The sequence below is a fragment of the Microplitis mediator genome, chromosome 2 (assembly GCF_029852145.1).
Source record: "Microplitis mediator isolate UGA2020A chromosome 2, iyMicMedi2.1, whole genome shotgun sequence".
Lineage (NCBI taxonomy): Eukaryota > Metazoa > Arthropoda > Insecta > Hymenoptera > Braconidae > Microplitis > Microplitis mediator.
Window position 1 is genome coordinate 19,018,118 of NC_079970.1, and position 23,640 is coordinate 19,041,757.

The 23,640-nt window shown below is 31.0% G+C and overlaps 1 protein-coding gene across 2 annotated transcripts; it reads right to left on the reverse strand.

Moving 5' to 3' along the window:
• Positions 1-208: 208 nt before the first annotated feature.
• LOC130663092 (uncharacterized) lies at positions 209-23,171 on the reverse strand. Of its 2 annotated transcripts, XM_057462161.1 has the most exons (11): positions 23,064-23,171; positions 22,812-22,892; positions 22,063-22,206; positions 17,522-17,667; positions 15,282-15,454; positions 12,787-13,180; positions 11,108-11,278; positions 10,882-11,042; positions 10,552-10,802; positions 5,947-10,034; positions 209-2,157 (listed from the first exon to the last, which is right to left on the reverse strand). In XM_057462161.1, exons 2-11 carry the CDS (start codon positions 22,867-22,869, stop codon positions 775-777), a joined length of 6,969 nt encoding a protein of 2,322 aa, XP_057318144.1. In that variant the 5' UTR covers positions 22,870-22,892; positions 23,064-23,171; the 3' UTR covers positions 209-774. The 2 variants fall into 2 exon arrangements, with proteins under 2 accessions (XP_057318144.1, XP_057318143.1); XM_057462160.1 differs by lacking the exon at positions 23,064-23,171 and having other exon boundaries at positions 22,812-23,026.
• Between the last annotated feature and the right edge of the window lie 469 nt (positions 23,172-23,640).

Consider the following 23,640-nt stretch of genomic DNA (forward strand, 5'->3'; position numbering starts at 1 on the left):
ACTATCCGAGTTAATGGAGTTCGACTGTATTATTTTTTATAATCATCAAACCGCTTAAAAAAACGGCACTTATACGTAATTAAGTTAATTTGATAAAAGGTTTTGAAATAATTATAAATTAATATAAAAAAATTCAAGTGTAATATTTAAAATAAAATAAATCAATTTTTTTGAAATAAAAATATAATATTAATTTTTTTTTTTTCTTTTAAGAAATATAGAATGGAGAGTATTACAAAAGGCTTATTATTAATTATTCATGATTATAATATTTACGCAATGACATATTTTAATATATAATATCAATGACATTAGAAAAAAAAATAATAGTAATATTTTATTTATTTTTATTTACAAATTTCGAAAATTCAGAATATTAATAATAAAATTTTATTTACATATATAATTTTTAAATTTCAATCAAATGTTATTTATAATTATAGCATTTTAACTTATATGTATATATTTATATTTATTTATAATTTGATCTATAAGGGATCATGTCAATGTGAATTTGGATCGACAACTTCGATCGACTTTCACTCGATGCGGTGACAGTGACGCGCTTTCGCGCTACTTAATATCAGTTCATAATACAATCACTTATTTATTATTTACCATATACTCAAAACCATAATTATTATTCTCTTTGAGTTTTGTAAAAAATTTCTATCATTTAACTGATGATTAAAGAAAACCCGAAATAAAAAATAGAAATTCAGCGCATCAATAAGAATAGAAATTATCAATCAACGTCTACTATTTTTTTTTTTTTTAAATCAGAAGATTGTTATCTTGACAAGCTGGACCTTTTGTTGGCCAATTACACGCAGCAGCTTTATTGTCAAAGGTCAAATGAATCGGGCAATTGAATATATGAAGTGTAAACTTTTTCTTCCAGTTGTCCCAATGACACGCGTAAAATTTATTACAGTATTTCGGATGTCTAAATAATCCAGGTCGCGCACACTCGGCTTTACCTTCAGGATTTAATTCAAGTACACCAACTTCTCCATAATCAATTCTATCATCAGCAGCAGCTGAGGCTATTGATTCAGTAACTTGATCAGGTGAATTGGTTGACCTAAAAGTACCGATACTTTTACCACTACGAGATCTAGCTCGCGTTGAATATTCTATGTCGCTAGCAGAGACTCGTAAAGATGAAGAGGTCGTAGATTGTTGATTATTTGAAGATGAAGACGAAGTGCGATAGGCTGGTAAGTAAGTCGAAGAAGGTCTTCGTAAATTAGCGGACTTTGTTACTCCATTAAATTGAGCAACAACTGGAGTCACTCGGCTAGAAATTTTTTTCAATGGGGATTTTGTAGATGAACTGTAAACAGTAATTGAATCATCATAATTGTCTAATGACGACTCTTTGCTCTTTTCTAACTCGACATAAATATCTGATTCGTCGTAATTACTTAAATCAACTTTCCCGTTAGATGAATCTATCAACAATGGTTTGTTTCCACGAATGGCAAATGGATCAGCTTTACAAGTACACTCGGCACTTAATTTACCCAATAAAAGCGGATGTAGATCACTGAATTTCACGATTACTTTCCCCATCGCTGTTTTGGTTTGAGCAACTTCACTTGATTTTGAAATTAATTCGGATGTTTGTGTTGTTAAACTTTTTCTGTAGTTACCGGAGTACGTTGTAACTGATGGCTGATTTGTTGTGTAGGTATTTTTAGATAAAGTGCCTACGGATTCTGATACTGATGACAATGATGATTTTCTAATTGACGGGAAATTTGTAGACTGGTAACGATTACTTTCCGTTGGAGATCCGTCTTCGGATAAATCATATTTATTGGAGTCATCGTGAGCATTTGTTTCGTATTCGGGAACATTTGGTTGTGTGCCAGATAATCCAGAAGAGTAACGAATTTCGTCATAGTCGGCCGGAGCGTATTTAACGGTACCGCGGTTATAATTTGAGACTAGTTTTTTAATTTGATCGCGAGTAATCATAGGGTTTGATGATGTTGATGGATACTCTGTTGGCTCGAGAGTTGGAGCTTCAGTACTGACAAATTCAATTGGTGGTTTACTATAACTCACGTCACTTGTATCATATGAGTCTTTATTTTCATCAAATTTAGATGATTCTGTGTAGGATATTATGAATGTTGGCCTCTTCGAGTCCTGAAAGATATTATTATAAATAAATTATATACTGTGTAAAAAAAACTCAATACAAAATTTTCATATCAGAGAAATTTGAGACAATTCTGAACTATGAGTTGATCAGTTTTGGAACTTTAATGCAGGTTCATTAATTGATATCTATTATATTTTTGTGTTTGCATAGAGTCAATATTAGGGTGATTCAAAAAAAATTTTTTTTTTCGCTCTTACCCCCTGAAACGTTAGTGGTTGCTGAGAAAAAAATCTTCCCAAAAGACGGGCTCTCTAGCTCTAGTTTAAGAGGTCGCTATTTTAATTTGAATTTCCCATCTAATTAACATTTAAAAATGTATTTTTTCATTAAAAGTTTAATTACTCATAAGCTACTGAATATTTTTCAAATTTATACATAGTTCTTTAAAGCTGATTCCTCAAGCTTTCCAAAACCTTATGAAGAGTCATAATTATTATAATAAAAACGCCAGTTGAAGCTAACGGAAAAGTGTCAATTTTTTATTTCAAAAAGACATTATTCACTTAATTTTATTTTTTTTTTTGCAACTTAATTAAATTAATTGACATGTCTCGGGATGCGTATCAATAGGAATTGCATGCAATTAATTTAATTAAGTTGTAATTAAAATTGATTATGTCTTTTCGAAATCAAAAAATCGATACTTTTCAGATAACTTCAACTGGCGTTTCCATTTTGATAATTTTGACTTTCCATAGAGTTTTGGAAAGCTTGAGGAATCAGTTTTAAAGACCTATGCATATATTTGAAAAATATTCAGTAGCTTACGAGTAATTAAACTTTTCATGGAAAAATAAACTTTTAAATGTTATAATTAGATGGAAAATTAAAATTAAAATAGCGACCTCTTAGAGTTGAGCTAGAGCCCATCTTTTGGGAAGATTTCTTTTCTCGAGAACCACTAACGTTTCAGGGGATAAGAGCGAAAAAAAAAAATTAAAAATGTTTTTTGAATTATCCTAGTCAATATATATATATATAATCAACTGTATTCTTTAAGATTGTATATTTATATATTTTTATGTGCACAATAATTTAAATATTAGTGCACTATTTGTACACTTTTTGTATCTGCGCACCTTAGAGGACATAAATTTTAGGGCCGATAATATAAATTTATTAAATAATAATAAAAAGAGAAAAGCCAGAAAATTTCCAATCTTCTGACCTCATTTTCTTGAATATGATAAGAGCCGAAATTGTTTAAATCGTACTATTTTTATTTAAAAAATTTCAAACAACGTGACTAAAAATGATGACGTGTTCGACTGTTTGCTCTGAGTTGCTCGAAGCAAGCCCGAAAAAATTCGAAAGTGAACGAGATTTTCCTACTAGTATATATTTATATAATTTGAACAGTTGCCGCTTGAATAAAAGCCGATTGACATATTTATCAAAATCTAAATTGTTTAATTAAACATAGGATATTTTTTAACAAATTAATTTAAAAAAAAAAAAATAGTTTTCGATAACGACGATCTGATCATTGTGACAAATGAAGATATTTTCTGTCATTACGTAAAGATAAGGAAACATATAAATTTGTTCGTCAATAAATTTTTATAATAAAATAATTTTTAATTTTTAAATTAACAATCGGATTGCTTCGGTATTCATTGCCCAGTACTCTGGGGAAAATTTTTTTCCCTTTATCGTAAATTCAAAAAATAATAAATAAAGTTCAAAATTGTCTCGATTTTCGAAATTTACTTATGAAATTTTTTGTAATAAATTTTTTCTATATCGGTAGTATCAGTAATTAAAGCTTCCGCTTAAAATTATATACTAATATCAAAATTTTTATCATAAATCTATTAATTTTCTCGATATTCAATTAAAATCTAACGGTTTATTTGTAATTATACATATTTAAATTACTTTTTAATAGATAACGGTTAATATTAGTTCAAATTTATCAGTATACATCAAATGTATGAGTATATATTTTATATATAATTAAAAAAAAATTAATATGAATATAAATAATTATTTAAAATATGCAAAAAAATAATAGTAATTAAAGTAAATTAATTAATTTACTCCCGATAAGGCAAAAACCCCCATTATTGACAGGGTCCCTTTTGACATATTGACATATTGTTTTAATTTATTAATTTTTTAATTAACTGTATGAATAATCACAATGCTCAATACTTTTTATTGTTTTTTCCATATTTTTAAATAGAAAAATAGTTCAATTTTGCTTCGGGGTATAAACTATTCGCTGTAAAAAAAATATATTTTCCCGAGTAGACCACCATCGCTAGAATGTTGGAAATGTCTTAACAATTTCGTTTAGAGAGATCGTATTTTTAGAAGCGGATGTCCCTATACAGTTCTAATGAAAGTGTATCATTAAAAATTATTTCAGGTTATTTTTAGTCTAAATAACCCCAGAATCATCGATTTAGACTGATAAATCTTAATTGTCATTTAAAAACAGCGAGTGTCAATAATCGGTACATAAAAATTCAAGTGTGTCAACTAGCGACAGGCCACAAACTAAAGTAACTTAACATCCTTAACATACATATCGATATATTTATGTTAACAAGCTGTTTAGTAATTTCATAATAAATAAAACATTACACAAAATATTTTCGAAGCGAGAATAGTGTCGTCGAATTTATGAAAAATAAAACTGTGTTCAGATGAATTTTTAATTGTAATTATCGTATTTTGTCGTTTTTAAGGGCATTCTCAGACAGTGCCCCCACTTTTTAAAAATTTTCAATGACTTTCAACTGTCATAACCGTATTCAAATTTGATTAATTAATTAAAAAAAAATTAAAACCTTAATTGAAAAAAAGGCAGCGTAGTCGTAATTTCGCCGATATATAGATTAAAAAAAAAATTATTTACACATGATATCAATTAGGAGTTAAACAAAATTCGTTAAATAAATTTCAGTAAAATCCTCATGTCAATTTTATAATTCTAATTTTTAAATTTTATTGGCTGAAATTTATTCAACAAATTTTGTTTAACTCTCAATTGATATCAATCGTAAGTAATTTTTTTTAAATTCTATATCTCAACGAAATTACGACTACATTGCCCTTTTTTCAATTAAGGTTTTAATTTTTTTTTAATTAATTAATAAAATTTGAATACGGTTGTGACAGTTGAAAGTCATTGAAAATTTTTAAAAAGTGGGGGGGGGGCACTGTCTGAGAATACCCTTAATTAAAATATTTATAATTTATTTGAACCTAATTGACTGTGGTCTTTACTCATTTCTTATAAACTGGCGCGTATGCACATTAGACCTGTCAATAATGGGGTCTATGGTATGTCAATAGTTGGCTCTGATACTATTTTACCCTGTCAATAATACCTATACTCGCCTTGTTAGTTTTAAATTAATATATTTTTTATTGCTATTTAAGTAAATAAATTTAAATATACAAGTATAGACATCAATTAAAGCGTCCAATGCAAACAAAGTTGATATGATACTGAAGTTAGCCGACGTCTAATAATTTTTGAATTCTTTATAAAAACGATTAATTTAAAAAAAAAAAATATTCTAAAAAATTCCACCTAGAGTTTTTTCAATTTTCTACATGTGCATATTTTTTTTTTTTTTTTTTGGCAATTTATTCGGTGAAAAAAAATAAAAAAATAGTTGATTGTCTGGCAACTTCCGGATCCTAAGTTGATTACATTAATTTTAAATACGATAAAAAAATTCAAACAATCACAGAAATTTTTAGTGTCAATAATGGGGGCTGTTACCTTAGAAATTATAAAAAAAAAACTATTAAGTTACCTCAGGATTAGCTGCAGTTCGTTGGTAAGCAACCGCTTCAGTAGTAGATTCTTTATTATAACTCCTGCCTTCAAAATCGCTATCAGTTCGATCGTAGGTATATCCAGCAAATTCATCGCCCGTTTTCGTGACTTCATTATTATAATTATTTTCTTCAGCGAGTGTTGATTGCTGACCATTAGTTTGTTCGAAGGATACCCTGACATTAAGGGAAGAATCATCGTTACCATTAACCGAATTAGTCATAATATTTTTATTATCAAAATTATTTTGATGAGTAGTTGCTACGGTAACTGGAGCCGCTGTCGGGGATATGACAGTTTTAAAACCGGTATCAATAACCGGTCGAACTCTTGAAACAGTCGGAATTCTCGCGGCCTCGAATAACGTCGTCTGATAATCATCAAGAGGGCCGGTTGTGTAACCAACAGTTGGATACTTTCTCTGGGTAGTTTTAGACAGAGACTCTGAGTATTCTCCGGCAGAGGCAGCAGTAGATGTCTTATCATACTGATACATGTTTTCCTGATACTGCGGACCCGTTGATTTAGCGTAGGAGTACGTATTAACAACCGCCGGTGATGATGTTGCAACACCTGGATTGTTGTATACATCGACATTCAAGAAAGGAGTAAGCGTAGGAACAGAATTATCTTGGCCTTGATAAGAAGCAGATTGCGATTTTGTAGAAATAGTATTCAATTGAGCGGTCGGTTTATCGTACGAGTAACCAGATGTTACAGTATTTGAATCCTGTTCAGTTTTAGTCTTTGAAAAATCGACTGTAATTTTTTCACCTGTAGAATATGATTGTGGATTTTCTTTTTCAGGTGATTGACTTACGGTACCGAAAGCATTCGCGCCAATTTGATCTGGTTTAGAAGTCGGTCTATTGTCAAGCTCAGCAGCGACGTAGCTTCCGGTTCCTCCAACCTGGGCAGTAGTAATTCCTGTTTTAGTCGGACCTATTTTGGTAAATCCCCCACGTGTGTAAAGTCCACCGGAACTCAACGTAACCGGATTTGTCTGAGCGTAGTCTGGTGTTGGATTAATAGTAAAAGATGTATGATGCAGACGTATATCATCTTCAGTATACTTGTGCGTAACTAGGCCATTGTTGTAACGAATTGTACCGCGTCCACCGTTGTCGTGATATTCATTAGTTTTGTAACCAGTGCCATCATCAGCTGTCGTTATTGGAATTTCAAGATTTGTTGAAGTTGGATTACCTGCTTGATTGGGGAAAAATTGATTACCGGCCGATGTTACAGACATTTCAGAAGTGAACAGAGTTCCACGGGATGTACTGATATTTTTATTGTATCCTGGTTGAATTGTGTAATAGGGATTTCCTGGATAACTAGTTGCCATTGATGGAGTAAAAGTGGTTTTACGGAAATCAGTTGTTGTGAATTTATTATTAATATCGTTATTATTATTATAGTATTCATTTTCAGTAGCAATAGAAGTAATTGATGGAGTATAACCGTGCGGTATATTTGAATTACCGTTTCCGTTGTATGAATCACTGGCTTTATTTGTGTAATATTCATTTCCAGTGGAAGTAAATGAAGTAAATGGCGTATAAGTTTGTCCTTTAGATCCAGCAGCTCCATTATAATATTCATTTCTAGTAGAAGTAAATGCTGGCGTAAATGTTTGTCCTTTAGATCCAGCAGCTCTATTATAATACTCATTTCCAGTAGAAGTAAATGATGGCGTAAATGTTCGTTCCTTGGATCCAGAACCTCCGGTGTAGTATCCGCTTCCAGTAGAAGCAATCGGTCTGAATGATGGAGTGAACGTTTGTCCTGGAGAACCAGCTCCTGTGCTATATATGTTGGCTTCGTTGGTGTAGAATTGATTGCCGGTGGTTAAAGATGAGCTTGCTGAGGTAAAAGTCCCTTGATTTTTGAAAGTACCACTTGGAGTAAATGATTCTCTGGCTTGATTGGGATAGAATTCGTTACCAAAAGATGTTGGTCTATGGGGAATTATTGTATTGCTGGTATCTAAGACTCCGGGGAATGTTTTACCTGCAGTAAATAGACCTGGAGATGTGGTTCCGTAATCACTTTTGACGTATCCTGTTTGTGAATTTCCGCTTTTGTATACATCAGTTGTGATGGCTTCTGAAGTATGCGTAGCTTTAGTAAATTTACTAGCATCGCCGCGGTATACAGGCCCTTGAGGAGTCGATAAGCTTCCGGTAAAACCGAAATTACCATCATCGTATCCTTGGTTTATTGTGTGTCCTTTATTTTCTGGTTGAGGATAAGTGTAACCAGAAGTAGTAAATTGTGGCTTTTGTGATCCAGCAATGAGAGTCGAGTGTTCAGAGTCTCCAGTTGAGTAGCCTCCTCCAGCTGATGGAGTGTATCCGCTGTGTAATACTGAAGGGTAGCCGGCTTTAGAAGATGTATGACCGCTAATAGTTGTGTATCCTTCATGCCCAGCTTGATTTTCTTGGTCTTTCATGCCGTAATTAATACTGGTAGTACGGGTTCCATAGCCTCCATCATTTTCAGGAGAAGGCTCGTGGTAGCTACCATCATCTTCGGGTTCTTTACTTTCATGAGTATCGTAACCACCTTGAGAAGATTCATCGTAGCTGCCTTGATTTCCCTCATCTTTACCACTGTTACCATCGTAACCATGATCCATACCCTTGCCTTCATAGCCATCTTCACCTTGTGATTCATCATGTCCGGACTGCTCTGTTCCACCATGGCCACCATTGGAAGATTCATCATAACCTCCTTGATTTCCTTGGTCTTTTCCACCGTTATCATGATCCATACCCTTGCCTTCATAAGAGCCGTCTTCGCCGTGTGATTCATCATGCCCAGACGGTTTTGAACCACCATGACCACCTTGATTTCCTTGGTCTTTTCCATCATAGTCGTAATCCATACCTTTGTTTCCATAAGAACCATCTTCACCATGTGATTCATCGTATCCAGAAGGTTTCGATAAACCATGACCACCTTGATTTCCTTGGTCTTTTCCATCATAACCATGATCCATACCTTTGCCTTCATAAGAACCATCTTCCCCATTTGGTTGGTCGTATCCAAAAGGTTTCGACACATCATGACCACCTTGATTTCCTTGGTCTTTTCCACCATAATCATAATCCATACCTTTGCCTCCATAAGAACCATCTTCCCCATTTGGTTTGTCGTATCCAGATGGTTTTGATACACCATTACCACCTTGGTTTCCTTGGTCTTTTCCATCATAATTATGATCCATGCCTTTGCCATCATAAGAGCCATCTTCGCCGTGTGATTCATCATGTCCAGACTGCTTTGTTCCACCATGGCCACCTTGATTTCCATGACCTTTTCCACCATAATCATAATCATAATCCATACCTTTGCCTTCGTAAGAACCATCATCACCATGTGATTCATCATGCCCAGGTCCTGACCCACCGTTGCCTCCTTCTGAAGATCCATCATATCCACCGTCATTCCCATTACCTTTTCCCCCATAACCACCATGACCATAGGAGCCATCCCCTCCACTTGAACCGTCATATCCTGGGTGTCCTGACCCACCATGGCCTCCTTCTGAAGAACCATCATATCCATTACCTTTTCCCCCATAACCACCATGTCCATCTCCTCCATTTGACCCGTCATATCCCGGGTGTCCTGACCCACCATGGCCTCCTTCTGAAGAACCATCATATCCATTACCTTTGCCCCCATAACCACCATGTCCGTAGGACCCATCCTCTCCACTTGATCCGTCATATCCTGGATGCCCTGACCCTCCATAACCCGAATTATCATTGCCTCCATAATAACCACCACCACCTTGAGATGATTCATCGTAACCACCTTCATTACTTCCATGGCCACCATAACTACCTTGATTTCCATCGTAATCATATCCAGGTTGTCCTGATCCTCCATAACCCCCTTGATTATGCCCACCATGCCCACCCCCAAATCCTTTATTTTCATAATTAGTACCAGCGCACTTAGGAACTAGCCATGGCCATTCGCAGGCTAATTTATTTTCATCAAATACTAATCCGTAAGGACACTGGAATTCGTAAGCCAACATTTTATCTCCTCCTAAAAATATTAATGACATCATATATTTGTAATTTAAAATAATATATAGGGGAGACTGGGGCACGACGGACCATTACAAAAATTAGTCATTAAAATTTCTTTTTTATAATCATCATCATCATATTTTATGATCCTGAAGTTAGAAGACAATTAACAATTTTCGGATTTTTTTTTTTGCAATAAATTAATTACAAAAAAAAAAAATAAAAATATGCATATGTAAAAAATTAAAAAAGCTATAGGTGCAATTTTTTGAATATTTTTTTTTTATAATTTATCGCTTCTAAAAGAAATCAAAAAATTGTTAGACGTCTGCTTACTTGAGTATCATCATATTTTTATGAGTTTGATTAACCCCCTGAAAAATTTTGAAAAAAAAAAAAAAAATTTGTTTCATTGTCTATTAAAAATAATTTTTAATTAAAAAAAAAATTTTTGTTTAAAAATAATTAGCGGCTTATATGGGCCATCGTGTCCTGGTCTCTCCTAAATTAATTATTTTTTAAAAATTTATTACCTAGATCCATACAAGCAAAGAACCATTGGCAGTTTTCAGGATCAGCGTAATAACCTTCTTTAGGACAACTAAATCTTCTTGGAGTCGATGGTGCAATTTCAGGACTTCCAGGACATGGTGAACTTTTCGATAGTGACCCAGGCCATACACAGACGTCAGTACTTTCGTCAAAAGCTAAACCAGCAGGACAGTCAAACTCAAAGACACTATAGTTCTCAACTTGTTGATCGAATTTAACACATCGATAAAATCTATACATGAATATCAACAATAAATTTAACACTCATATTGAATATTTATCAACTAATTATTTTTATTTTTAATAAATACCTGTTGCAACTGTGTGGGTGGACAAAGTATCCTTGTCGCGGACATGAAAATTCCGTTTGAATATTTTCACGCACAGCTTTAATTTGTCCCTGAGTATCAACAATTCGGGAAATCCTGAAGTCTGAAGATTTTAAATTTTTCGGGTATAAAGTTTCCGTACTCTATAAAAAAAGGAATTGATAAATTATAAAATGATAAAGTGATGTTTGAAAAATTAATTACTCACATAAATATCATTTTCTAAAGACGTTAAAACTGCTTCTCGAGTTTTTCTTCTGTTATCAGTTATCGAATTATAGACATCTTCAGTAATTGTATTTCCGCAATCATTTTTCAAATCATTTTCAATATCTCTGATAGCTAAACCCGCTAAATCACGAAGTAAAACATATTTTCCCTGAAAATATAATGATTACGATAAATATTAAATTTTACTTTTGTAATTTACGATGTTGAAAGTATCCGACAATTGAAAACTTTAGTGTTTTTAATTACCAAGTTAAGGGCATTTTCAGACAGTGCCTCCCACTTTTTAAAAATATGCAATGACTTTCAACTGTCATAACCGTACTACAATTTTATTCATTAATTAATTTAAAAAAAAAATATATAAAACCTACCGAGTAGAAATCTAAGGCATACTTTGAACCTAAATGAGCATTGAAAACCTACATTGGACTTTTTAGAACATAATCATGTTAAAAGCTTGAAATGAATCAACTTAGACTTACAAAGGCTTGAATTAGACCTACAAAGACATATATCATGAATCGAATGAACTCAGAATTTTTTTAATCGACTCTCTGTTAGTCTCAGGCTGCTTCTAGGTCTTATTCCACTCCAAGGTGTCATTAATCTACTGACAAAATCGCTGGATCACTTACAGCAATTTTTTACTAGCCTTAGAATTTTTTAAATCGACCCTCTGTTAGTCTCGGGCTGCCCGTCAGATCTAATCCACCCTCGGGTGTCATGTCTCTATAACTTTAAGTAGGTTTAATTCAAGCCTTTGTAAGTCTAAGTAGGTCCATTTCAAGCTTTTACAATGATCATGTCCTAAAAAGTCTAAAGTTTTCAATGCTCGTTTAGGTTCAAAGTATGCCTTAGATTTCGATTCGGGTTAATTGATAAAAGGACAACGTAATTGCAATTTCGCCGAGATATTGAATTTTAAAAATATTACTGACAGTTGTTATCAATTAGGAGTTTAACAAAATTCGTTGAATAAATTTTTGTCTAGAAAATTTGAAAATTCGAAGTATAAAATTGACTGGAAGATTTTACTGAAATTTATTTAACAAATTTCGTGTAGCTCCCAATTAATATCAACTGTAAGTAATATTTTTAAAATTCAGTATCTCAGTGAAATTGTAACTACGTTGTTTTTTTTTTCAATTAATGCATTAACTTTTTTTTTAATTAATTAATAAAATTTTGATACAACAGTAAAATTTGCTTATAACAGTTAAAAGTCATTGAAAATTTTTAAAAAATATATACAATAAAACTTTTAAAAATTCTTCACATGCATTTTTTAAATTTTCGCCTGTCAATATTTAATATGTTAATTAAAAATAAATAAAATTTTTTAATGTCTGCGACTTTCAAATGCATTTTAATTTAACCCTTAAAGCTCACACTTCCCTTAGTTTTTTTCAAATATTTCTGTAAATATCGAGCTAAACAAAAAATTGCAAGAAAACTTTTTTGTAGCGTTTTAAATTCCTTACAAAGAAGCTCTCTTGTAGATTTCTCAAAAACTTGATAGCTATTGAGATATTTGCAGTTAAAAATTAAAAAAATTAGTTGATAGAAATTTTGAGTCTAAAACTTTTTGCGCTCTACTGGATTTCATGTGACCGCTAAGGGTTGAATGAAAAAAAAATGATGTCGTTGATAATAAACCTTTATTTTAGCAGATATTTTATCTTCAAACGCAATCCAAGTGTTATTTGTGAATGCATAAGGCGCAGTAAGATCTTCGTCTCGTTCAATAGTCCATTCATCTTGACTAATCGCTTGACAAAGTTGGATCCGATTGATAGACACAGGATTTATTTGCTGAGTTGGTGCTCGCGGTGTGTTGAGATCCTTGATCTTCAGGGTAAATTTATAACCACTTGCTGGTAAGGAAACAAGAATTTTTCTCTTGGTAGCACCAAGGCCGTGAACAAGATCAACCAGGCTGTCGGTATTCAGTAAATCAAAGAGTCCCATAAGACGGGATGGATGAAATGTCTTGTAATTTTCCTCGTCATCAGTTAAATAATGGGTCGGAATAGTAAACAAGTCGACAAATCTATTTAAAGGAATAATAAATACAAATAAGATGAGTAATTAGTAACTAAATAATAAATCATGACGTTATGAGTTAGTTTTATTGCGAGTATTTATCTCTATATTTGGAAAATTAAAAAAAGTATGAAAGACAGCTGATGGAAAATATAAAAAAAAACCGCGCAATCCTTTCCAATTGAAGAACTAGTGCGTCGATTATTGCGACAACTGGTCAACTAAACATCTGGCTCAAGGATATGAAGAGCCAATTAATCCTACTAATTGTTGTTGTTAAATTTAAATTATCAATAAAAATTAATATCGTTGGAGATTTATTACTTTGATGGCTAAGTAATTCGTCTTAAATGGTGAAGAAAAATTACTTGTTATTTTATGTTTCAATCATAATCGATTTCTTGCTAATAAAGTGTGAGTTTAAATTTTCTGAAAATTTATTCAGAAGAAAAAAATATTTTCAAAAGAGTACATGAATAAAATTTATGATACTGAAGTTAGCCGACGTCTAATAATTTTTGAAATTTATTCGAAACGATAAATAATAAAAAAAAAAATATTTGAAAAAATTGCACTTATAGTTTTTTAAATTTTCTATATGTGCATATTTTTAGATTTTTTTTTTTTGTAATTTATTTTTTAAAAAAATAAGTCCGAAAATTTTTAATTGTCGGCTAACTTCAGGATCATAAAAAATTTACGTATTAAATGCGTACTGGGTGTTTTTTTTTCACCCGTTCAGAGTAAAGTTTACGGTCTGTAAAAAAAGAGGGGGCATGTTGATCAGCCTGAGCTGTGCCACCGATTCAAAATTTTGAGTAAAAACAAAAAAATACATTTCTTTTTTCAATTGTTTGCTCTCTGGATTATTAAAATTTTTTATTTATTGTTTTTTTTTTTTCATTCCTTTAGTTGAAGTTCTACGAATCATAACTAAAAATTTTTAAAGAAAAATTCGGATTGAAAGTTCACTCCTGATTTTTTACCTCATAGTAACTCAATTTTTGAGCTAAAAAAATTGTTTTATTAAAAATTTGTAATGAAATCTTTACTTGATACAAAAGTTACTCTTTTGACCAAAGAAAAATCGATTTAGCAATAGAACATTAGTTTAACTAAATAAATTTTTCGATTGTGAAAATTCAAAAATTTGTCAGAATTAGTTTTTTATGAAGTGAAGATAATTGTATAAAAGTAATTAGTATTTTCTTCTTCGCGCTCAAGTCGACGAACAGTATTATCTTTATTGCGCTTGAACACTAAATCAAAATTTTATCTACGTACTTCTTTTCATCAAAAAAAATTTGCAAAAGATAAAAACGTTGATCGCTAGATTATCGAGTATTGCATTGAGCTTCACGTTTCAATTTGCGATTAGAGTTTTTGATTGAGAACAAAGCTTGAAGAAAAATAACTGCAAGCTCGTCGTAAAACAAATTCACCCCCCATTCAATTCATATTTTTTAAAGTACGAAACAAAAAATATTAGCTCAAGTCATTTTTTTTTCTTTTTAAGAAATTTTTTTTCACAGTCTAATGGCCTGTTCGGCTGCTTGCTGTAGGCTGCTCGGGGCAAGCCCGAAAAATTTTGAAAGTGAAAAAGATTTTCCGAACATTACATATCGAGACAAGAAAAAATAATCTTATAAGAATATATTCGGCAATAAATTTCCAGAAAAAAATAATTTTTAATATTTAAATTACCAATCGGATTCTTTCGATATTAATCGGCTCTGCTCCAAGCAACCCAGAACAAGCAACTGAACACACCTTTAATAATTTTTTTTCGTTTATAGTTATCAAATATATTTATCTATCAATAATACTATAAAAATAAATGTAACTGATAGATTTTCATACTGAATCGTTATATAAATAAATTCTTATCATTAAAATGTAGAACGTTGGGATCCTAAGGCAAAATAGAATGCCTCTGAAAAACATAGTTTTATAAATTAAATTGAATTTGATTATCATAGTTTTTTAATGCACTGGCACTATGAATTATTATAGAAAAAAAAAACGATTTCAATCCATTATTCTGCTCTACAATCAATTACATAATTTATGATATAATTAATTACTTAAATAAATAAAATAAATCTTACTTTGAAAGTTCCTTAATGTCAAACTGCTTGGCAAGCTGCTCGGACTTGGTTGGCAAAGCTAAAATAATTCTTTTCTTCAATGACTTTCTTGTGATTTCATTTTTCAACCCTTGAACGAAGTGAACTAATCGTTCTTTAGTTCCCGCCGTCACATTGAGTTCAACGCCATCCACCTCAAGCAATAAAACAAAATAATATTATTATTATTTTAAAACTTATGCCGGAAGTTTGTTGGTATAGTATATGATATTGCCATGAGGTTAGAGAGATTAAAGAAAGTAAGAACATTGAGCGATATCTAACAAGTATAAGTGAACGTTCAAAAGCCTTTATACTTTCGTTCTATTTTTACATTCTCTTAAATCGGTTCTTCAATTTTTCTAACCATCTGTCAAACTTTCATTGTCATTTATTAAATATTAAATAAAACCTTCCCGCTAAAAAATTGAAATTTAAAAAAAAACAGGAAGTTATTGATTTCGGTCCGATTTTCGAAAACCGAATTTTCAACAAATCTTGACGTTTTGAGGTCCTAGGAAGATATTCTGACTAATTTCGAGATGATGTCCGAGAATATGTATGTTCGTGTACGCATGTACTTCTGTACGTATGCATGCATGTAAATATTCTATCTTTTCAACGGATCCACCGATTTAGATCGTTGAGTGGCATTTGAAGCAGCTTATTAATTTCTACAATCTGCGAAGAATTGAGCTTAATCAGCACAGTATGTTCAGAGTTATTTGAAAAATAAAATTTTTGAAAAAATGTTTTTTCAAATAACTTCCAACTTACTCCATGGATTGATTTCAAAATCTATTGGGCTCTGAAACTCTATAATCTGCGTCGATTGCCACCTCAACCATCAAAATTGAATTATTTGCTCAAGAGATATCGTCAACGAAAAAATTTCAAAAAAGTGTCTTTTACGAATATACACGGAAAAAAATTAATCGTGAATGCAACATGATGCAGTCTTGGTGAATAAACATGATGAAATCATGTTGCATTCACATGATTTGTCATGTTTCGGCTACATGATAGTCATGTTGTGGTAACATGAGAAAATCATGTGAATGCAACATGATTTGTCATGTTTCGGCTACATGATAGTCATGTTGCGGTAACATGAGAAAATCATGTTGCATTCACATGATTTGTCATGTTTCGGCTACATGATAATCATGTTGCGGTAACATGAGAAGATCATGTTGCATTCACATGATTTGTCATGTTTCGGCTACATGAAAATCATGTTGCTGCCACATATTGTCATGTAGCCGAAACATGACAAATCATGTTGCTTCCACATGATTATCTCATGTTACCGCAACATGATTATCATGTGAATGCAACATGAAAAATCATGTGAATGCAACATGATTTTTCTCATGTTACCGCAACATGATTATCATGTAGCCGAAACATGACAAATCATGTTGCATTCACATGATTTTCTCATGTTACCGCAACATGATTATCATGTAGCCGAAACATGACAAATCATGTGAATGCAACATGATTTCATCATGTTTATTTACCAAGACTGCATCATGTTGCATTCACGATTAATTTTTTTCCGTGTAGTCGAAAACGTTTGAACGCCTATTTTAAAAAAAATTTCAGTATTAGAGACTAAAATACTGCGTCGAATGTCACCTCAAACGTCAAAATCGGTCAATTAGTTCAAAAGATATCGGCTATGAACTATTTAAAAAATAACAATTGTCCTCATTTTTCTTGGATAACTCGCTATATAAATTATCAAGTGTACCTAAAATTGAACCAAATCTACCATTTTTTAGTCTCTATTCGTCACTACAGATTTTATTGCAATCGTTTCGTTAGTTTAAGTGATATTATCAAAAAAATTTAAGAAAAATAACTGTTTTTTTACACTTTTCTTGGATATTTGATATATTAATGCTCTGATCTGCTTTAAATACTCATTTAACTTTCTATTTTAATCGCATTTATTGTTTTTTATTCGAAATCATTGATTTCGTTAAGCAAAATCATGAACTAGAATTAAAAAACCACTTATTGGAGCTCGAAGAGCTCAAAAATACTAATATAGTAAAACATATTGTCGAGCTCTTGAAGCTCGAATATGTATTTTGACGAGCTCTTCGAGCTCAAAAACAGCGGGAAATTTTGGGCTGACTTGCAAGGTCAGCCGGTTTCCAGATTTCTTACTATTATCTAATTGCTCATTTATAAATAATAAATATTAAAATTACTTGATTTAATATTCTTGCTATTCGAGCAACACCTTCTTGTCGTGCATCAGCTGAAGTCTTTAATCTGCCTCGAGCATCATTTATACTTATAACAAACTGGAGCACAGGATTTAATTGTACCAAGGACTTGTGAAGATCCGCAAGACCTTAAAAATAATTTTTTTTTCATTAATTACAAGCAAGTTAATAAATTATTTAAATATTTACAAAAAAAAGTCATGAATAAATTACTAGACAAACAATTTGTAAGTGACAAATAAATAAATAAATTGAATCATTACAATAACACTTATGTTAAATGTCACGGTGACAATACTTGTCAATATAATTTGAATACATACAATTTTTTTTTTAATATAATAACAATTGTTTAAGATATCTACAACAATTTATATTGTAATGTATATGATATATTTATCTAATACTCTCATCGCGTTGAGTTCAATGCCAACACGTTTATAAATGAAGATAATTGAGAGTAAAAGTGAGTAAGAGAGTACGGTAGGTATTGAAGAATAAAAAAAACATAAAAGAAAGAGATGTCGATTGAATAATATAAGGCGGCGACCTCGTCTTGATAAATTAACATTACATCGTCTCTCGAGAAACTTTTACGTGTACTGAAGTGCATTAAAGTAAATGAAACTGTGATCTAAATTATCACTTAATGATTCGCGCTTAATTATATGTAACATCTATTTAAAATATATCGCGTGTTCAAACATACTTTCAATTTTAAGATCAACACTTCATGTTAAATTAATGAAAATGAAAATTGAATTTCGAAAAATTATCAAACAGTTTTTATTTTTATTCATTGAATGATAAAATCCGGTTTCGCTGAAATGATGTAAAAAAAAACCACGATCTTGATACTTGATCTCAATATCAGTATCTGCTATTTTATGGCCTGTAACATTTAAAAGTTTAACGTAAGTGCACTGGCTATGTATTTAAAATTTTTATTTATCCATTCATTAAAAAGTTAATTGTAGTTTGTTTTGCATTTTGCATAGTCATATTACCGGAGTAAAAAAAATTTTTGGAAAAACGTTGACTATTCCAAACTTCAAAACGTGACGCAACGAGCAACAGTTTTTAATCTTTTGAAAATTTAAGAGAAAAATCAAAGAAAATCTTAATATTATTAAGATATGTTTAAAAAAACGGTCAGTAATAGTTCAAAATCAGCTTTTTATGAACGTATGGCACTGAAAAAAATAATGAAACCTTGTACTTTTAATGGAGAGTCATAAAAGTTTACGAAAGAGTCCAAAAACGTTCATATATAATAAGTATTAAGTCAATTGTTTTTTCTTTGTACCCAAAGTAGCACAGAGGCAACTTTAAAATGCCATAAAGATATCTCTTAAAAGGACAAGACAAATTTTTTTTGTCTCAAAGTCAAGTTTTTTATAAAAATAAGACATACAGATGTTAGTCTTAGGAGCCATAGAAAATTTGTGTTATTTTTCCTCTCTCAAAAAAGACATTTCAATTGAAATATCGTTTAGATGACTTATTTGATTATTATTTGTACTTAACTTTTTGTCGTCGCTTGTGTCAAGTCTTTTAAGCAAATATTTTTTCGGTGACATAAATTTCTGGTCGTTTTGTCAGCATTATGGTGCCTTATTAATATGTCAAAAAACAGCTTCGAAATTGAAGTCTTATAGATGTCACAAAATCGTATGCTACTTGGGTATTTTCAGAAGTTTAAAACTCGTTTTGAAATATTTTGTCATTGTGTCACATTTTGAAAATTAGAATAGTCAACGCTTTTTCAATGATTTTTTTTCTACACGGGTACTCTCTAAAAATGAATCAGTGAATTCACTTCAAATTAGTGAATATTCACTGGGAACTAGCTATAAGTATAGCACTGGTTGAATTAGTGGTATCCCTTATTAAAAGAAACGATTTAAAGCGATTAAAAAAAAAAATTTTAAATACTTTTGAATACTTTGAATACTTTTAAATCATCCTTCTTATGGGTATTGAACATTGCAAATTTTTTCGAACCGTTTCTCTTAATCAGGGATACTTATAACTGCAGAAATAGTGACTATCCACTAATTCGCAGTAAATTTCACTAATTCATTTTTAAAGGGTAGTATGTTATATTTTTCGGTTTAGATGACCTGGTCATTATTATTAAGAAATTTGATGTCTTATTATTATATTGGAAATCACCAGGACCTTCACTAACATAATATATATTACAAGATTTTTCTCCGTTCCTTTCTGTTATATACATTTACTTTATTCATTAAATCTAAAAATTAAACGTTAAATTATCAAATAAATCCAAAACAGTAACAAACGATCGTGTTAATGTTTTATTGTTTTATAAATTAAACAATCAATTACGTTACTTAATTAAGTTTAGTCATGATTAAGCAAAACTTTTGATGTATTGCTATTAAACATCCACTTTGTCAATGTTACGAATAAAACAAGTAGCCCGATCGGCAAGTATAAAAAATATATATATGTATACATATATAAAAAGGGGTGTGGCAAAATTTATTTCGTAAGATTTAACATGTATGTTACATCGTTATATTTAAAAAATGTTTATAAATGTATGAATGTAGAACCAGGCATCAACCGAAAGTCCCTTTGTGAAATATATATATGTCTATTTGGATTTACGCAATTGATCACGATCTCATGTATCTTATGATGCCAACTTACATTATTTGTAGGGGCGGGGCGCGTGAAATTCCTTATATGCGAATCGTTGAGGTTCAACAAGAACAACAACGACAACGACGACGATAAAGACTACAACATAACGGTGAGTACCAAAGTAGCATTAAGATTTAAAAGTTGGAATGAGTTTATGTTTAACTCTTTGATATAATCCCCCGACGAGCAAATACACTTGGTCAACCAAAAGCGAAAGTAAACTTGTAAATCCCTCGGGGAGCTTTACGATCCGTATCGTATATATAATCATAAATAACAATAATAATTATAATTATTATGATGATCAACTGAACCGGTATCGTTTAAATAAGCTTTTAAAGGTTTGATGCACGCTATTTTTATTAACAACAGAAAAAGATGTAGTATGCACGCAAAAATTGAATGGAATATCATTTTTACTTCATGGAGCGTGATTTTTACCAAAAAAAATTTACTATGCACTGGTAATTGATACCGTCTTGGGATTTCTAAGGTCTTTAAACTTTTTCAACGTTTACTTTCGAATTATTGAGCAAATTCAAGTAAACTATTTTCTTCCGTAGTAAATGAATGTGTAGATTGAGATTGTTAATTAATTTATTGTAAATATAAGTAAATAATGCTAAAATATGTTGCTCGGAAGCATGTTTTTACTGTGTAGTAATAAGTTATCATTTTATTACTTGTGATTTAACATTTTTTTTTATTTTCTGGTATTTAGTTGATTAAGGTGTGGACAAATGAATCTCGTAATTGGTTTTTATGATTTTGTACTCTGTAATTTTTAAAATCTTTCACTGTAAAAAATTGGGAGTCAATTCGGAGTGGATATGTATTTTATTTCAATCGGAATTCCCTTTGTATTCGGAGCTCCAGATTTAAAAAAAACCACTCCTCGTACGAAGTGATTAAAGATTTTTTTAAGTGGGTGATTTTGAAGTGATCTGGATTTTATTTTAATCCGCATTCACTTCAATTTAGAGTTTAAATGTTAAAATAAACTCCACTTCGAAGTGAATTTCACTCCGAAGATTTAATAAATAAAAAAATCATCTGCTCCGCATTTACTCCGGAATCGATCCGCGTTTACTTCGCAAATTATATATATAAAAAATATTTTTGATTTTTTTCAAAATAGTGTTAGGTAACGTCAGAAATTTTATTATATATATTTTTTTGGAAAAATTCAAAATTTAAATCACTGAAAATTAAGTTAAAAATTATGATTTTAATTTTTTTTTGAATATTTTATGAAATTCTATGACTGTTAGTTTATTTTATATAAACCTCAGTATATCATACAATTATTTTGATTTTCTGCTAAATCAAATCAGTTATAAAAATTTATCTCTTCTTTTTTTATTTCCTCAAAAACTGGCTAAAAAATAAAAATTTTTAACGTCTTAGTTTTTTGACAGTAAAAAATATGTCCCAAAAACTTAAAAAAATTCCACCGACAAACTCAAAATTTTCCGGATTACCCCTTTGTAATCCGGCCATCTCGCGTTACCTTCTCTAATATATCATATAAATTATTTTAGAAATGTATCAATAAATTCTTGCTTTTGACAATTTTTCCAAATCATTTTCTATCTCAGTAATTTTCTGCTCTCTTCGACGCAATTTAACAAACTCGATATCCGGTTACAAGTGCAAGGACATACCAGCAATTACATAATTTCCTGAGGATATTATTTCACAAGAGTTTTGTATTGTCAATTATAAATAAGATCAAATTTCAATACATTCAATAATAATTAATAAATATTATTTTCACATAATGAAATAATATTACATTTATAAGCTGTAGGTAATCGATAAAATGAGAATGTCAATAGTTAAACACTTACCAGTAGCTGCAAGATCTTGAAGATCATGACCTTGATGAACAAGAGTCGTGCACCTGCATATAGAATCTTCAAGCTGTTTTATATCAAAAGTTGACGTATAGCAAAAAATCTCCCTTCCAGGAGACTGTCTTTGCTCAGGACATTCTGAAAAAAAAAAAAAAAAACTTTGTTTAATTTAAGAATAAGTAAAACATAAATATTTAATATAAGTAAATAAATATCATCAATAATTAATGTATCAGTAGTCAAGACTTTTCTAAAGTTGACATCATCGGCTGCTTTTGACCTATGCAATAACTTCTATAATAATAATTAACATAATCACAGATACTTCCATCATATATAAACAGCAGCGATGGGAAAAAAGCATTAGGTCTTTTAAATATTACCACTAGTTTACATTTAAAATTTTTTATGTTACTTATATTTATTTCTTAATGCAGAGTAATACTGAACGTTGAAATCGCGTTACTGTTATTATTTATATATCATATATTTTACTGTAATTCGAAGTGTGAAATATTTTTGACCCACGAGTTATTTTGGTAAATAAGAAAAAAATTATTCATTTTAATGAAATTTTATTTGCGTTAATTGTCTGATCTACTTGTTAATTGCACAATTCCCTTTAATAATTAAAATCCAATTTAATCTTATCAATAAAAATATTAAAAAGTGTGCGTCATACTGGTTCACCTTTTTATCATCAATTGATTGCGGTAATAAATATTAAAAAAAAAACATCTTACTTGCTGCACATCCAAGGGCGAGTAGTCCCAATAAAGGCAGAATCAAATGTCCTCTCATGGTTAATTGAGAGTCCACACTCTCTGAAATATGAATTTTTTGTCACCAAATTAAAAGAAAAAAGTCACTGCTACGAAAAAAAAAATTAAACACTTATAAAAATATAAACTAATGAGTTAATTAATTTAGATAAAAGTTCTATTGAGTTTGAGAGCACAATCGATACTGGATCCTCGAATGAACAACGTGCTTACCTAGTGTTTGTTAAGTCTTGGTGTGGATGGAACAACGAGCGCCAAAGTAATCCTCCCGTACGTGTCTCTTTGCAACGAGGGGCCGCAAAGAGGGACCGAATGATCGCGATCCAAAGTGGGGTGGGGCCTTTACTTACATTTAAGTCCCCAGATCGTTGATGTCTGTGCCCCAGAATAACTTTTGCCATACTTATTACAGTATTCTTTTTCTTATTTATCTGTAAGTCACCAAATATGTTATACATCTGTATTTGCTACTAAATCAAATGTTTGTATGTCACTTAATAAAATCAGTATATATATATATATACATACATATATGTGCACACACATACATATTTATCTGAATGTAATTTAAAATGTGTGAAGTTGCTTGTGGCGGTTCTCGTGAGTCTGCCACAAAGACTTTTAAACTCAATGACTCTGAGATGGAATGAAAAGAAAAATAAATGTTCCCATACGCCACTTTTGGGCGATGATTTTATGTAATAGGGTGAGGTATATAATAACGATCGAGGTAGAAAGTCAATGAGTAATACCAATAATATATATAATAATAAATATATACTTTTTGATA

Bases quoted from the DNA above. Each gene is read 5' to 3' on its own strand.
- LOC130663092 (XM_057462161.1), bottom strand. From the start codon at position 22,869: ATGAGAGGACATTTGATTCTGCCTTTATTGGGACTACTCGCCCTTGGA. The intron at 22,207-22,811 runs GTAAGATGTTTT...TTTTTTTTTCAG, and splicing joins CGCCCTTGGATGTGCAGCAA to AATGTCCTGAGCAAAGACAG. The intron at 11,279-12,786 runs GTTTATTATCAA...TTATATTTTCAG, and splicing joins AAATATCTGCTAAAATAAAG to GGAAAATATGTTTTACTTCG.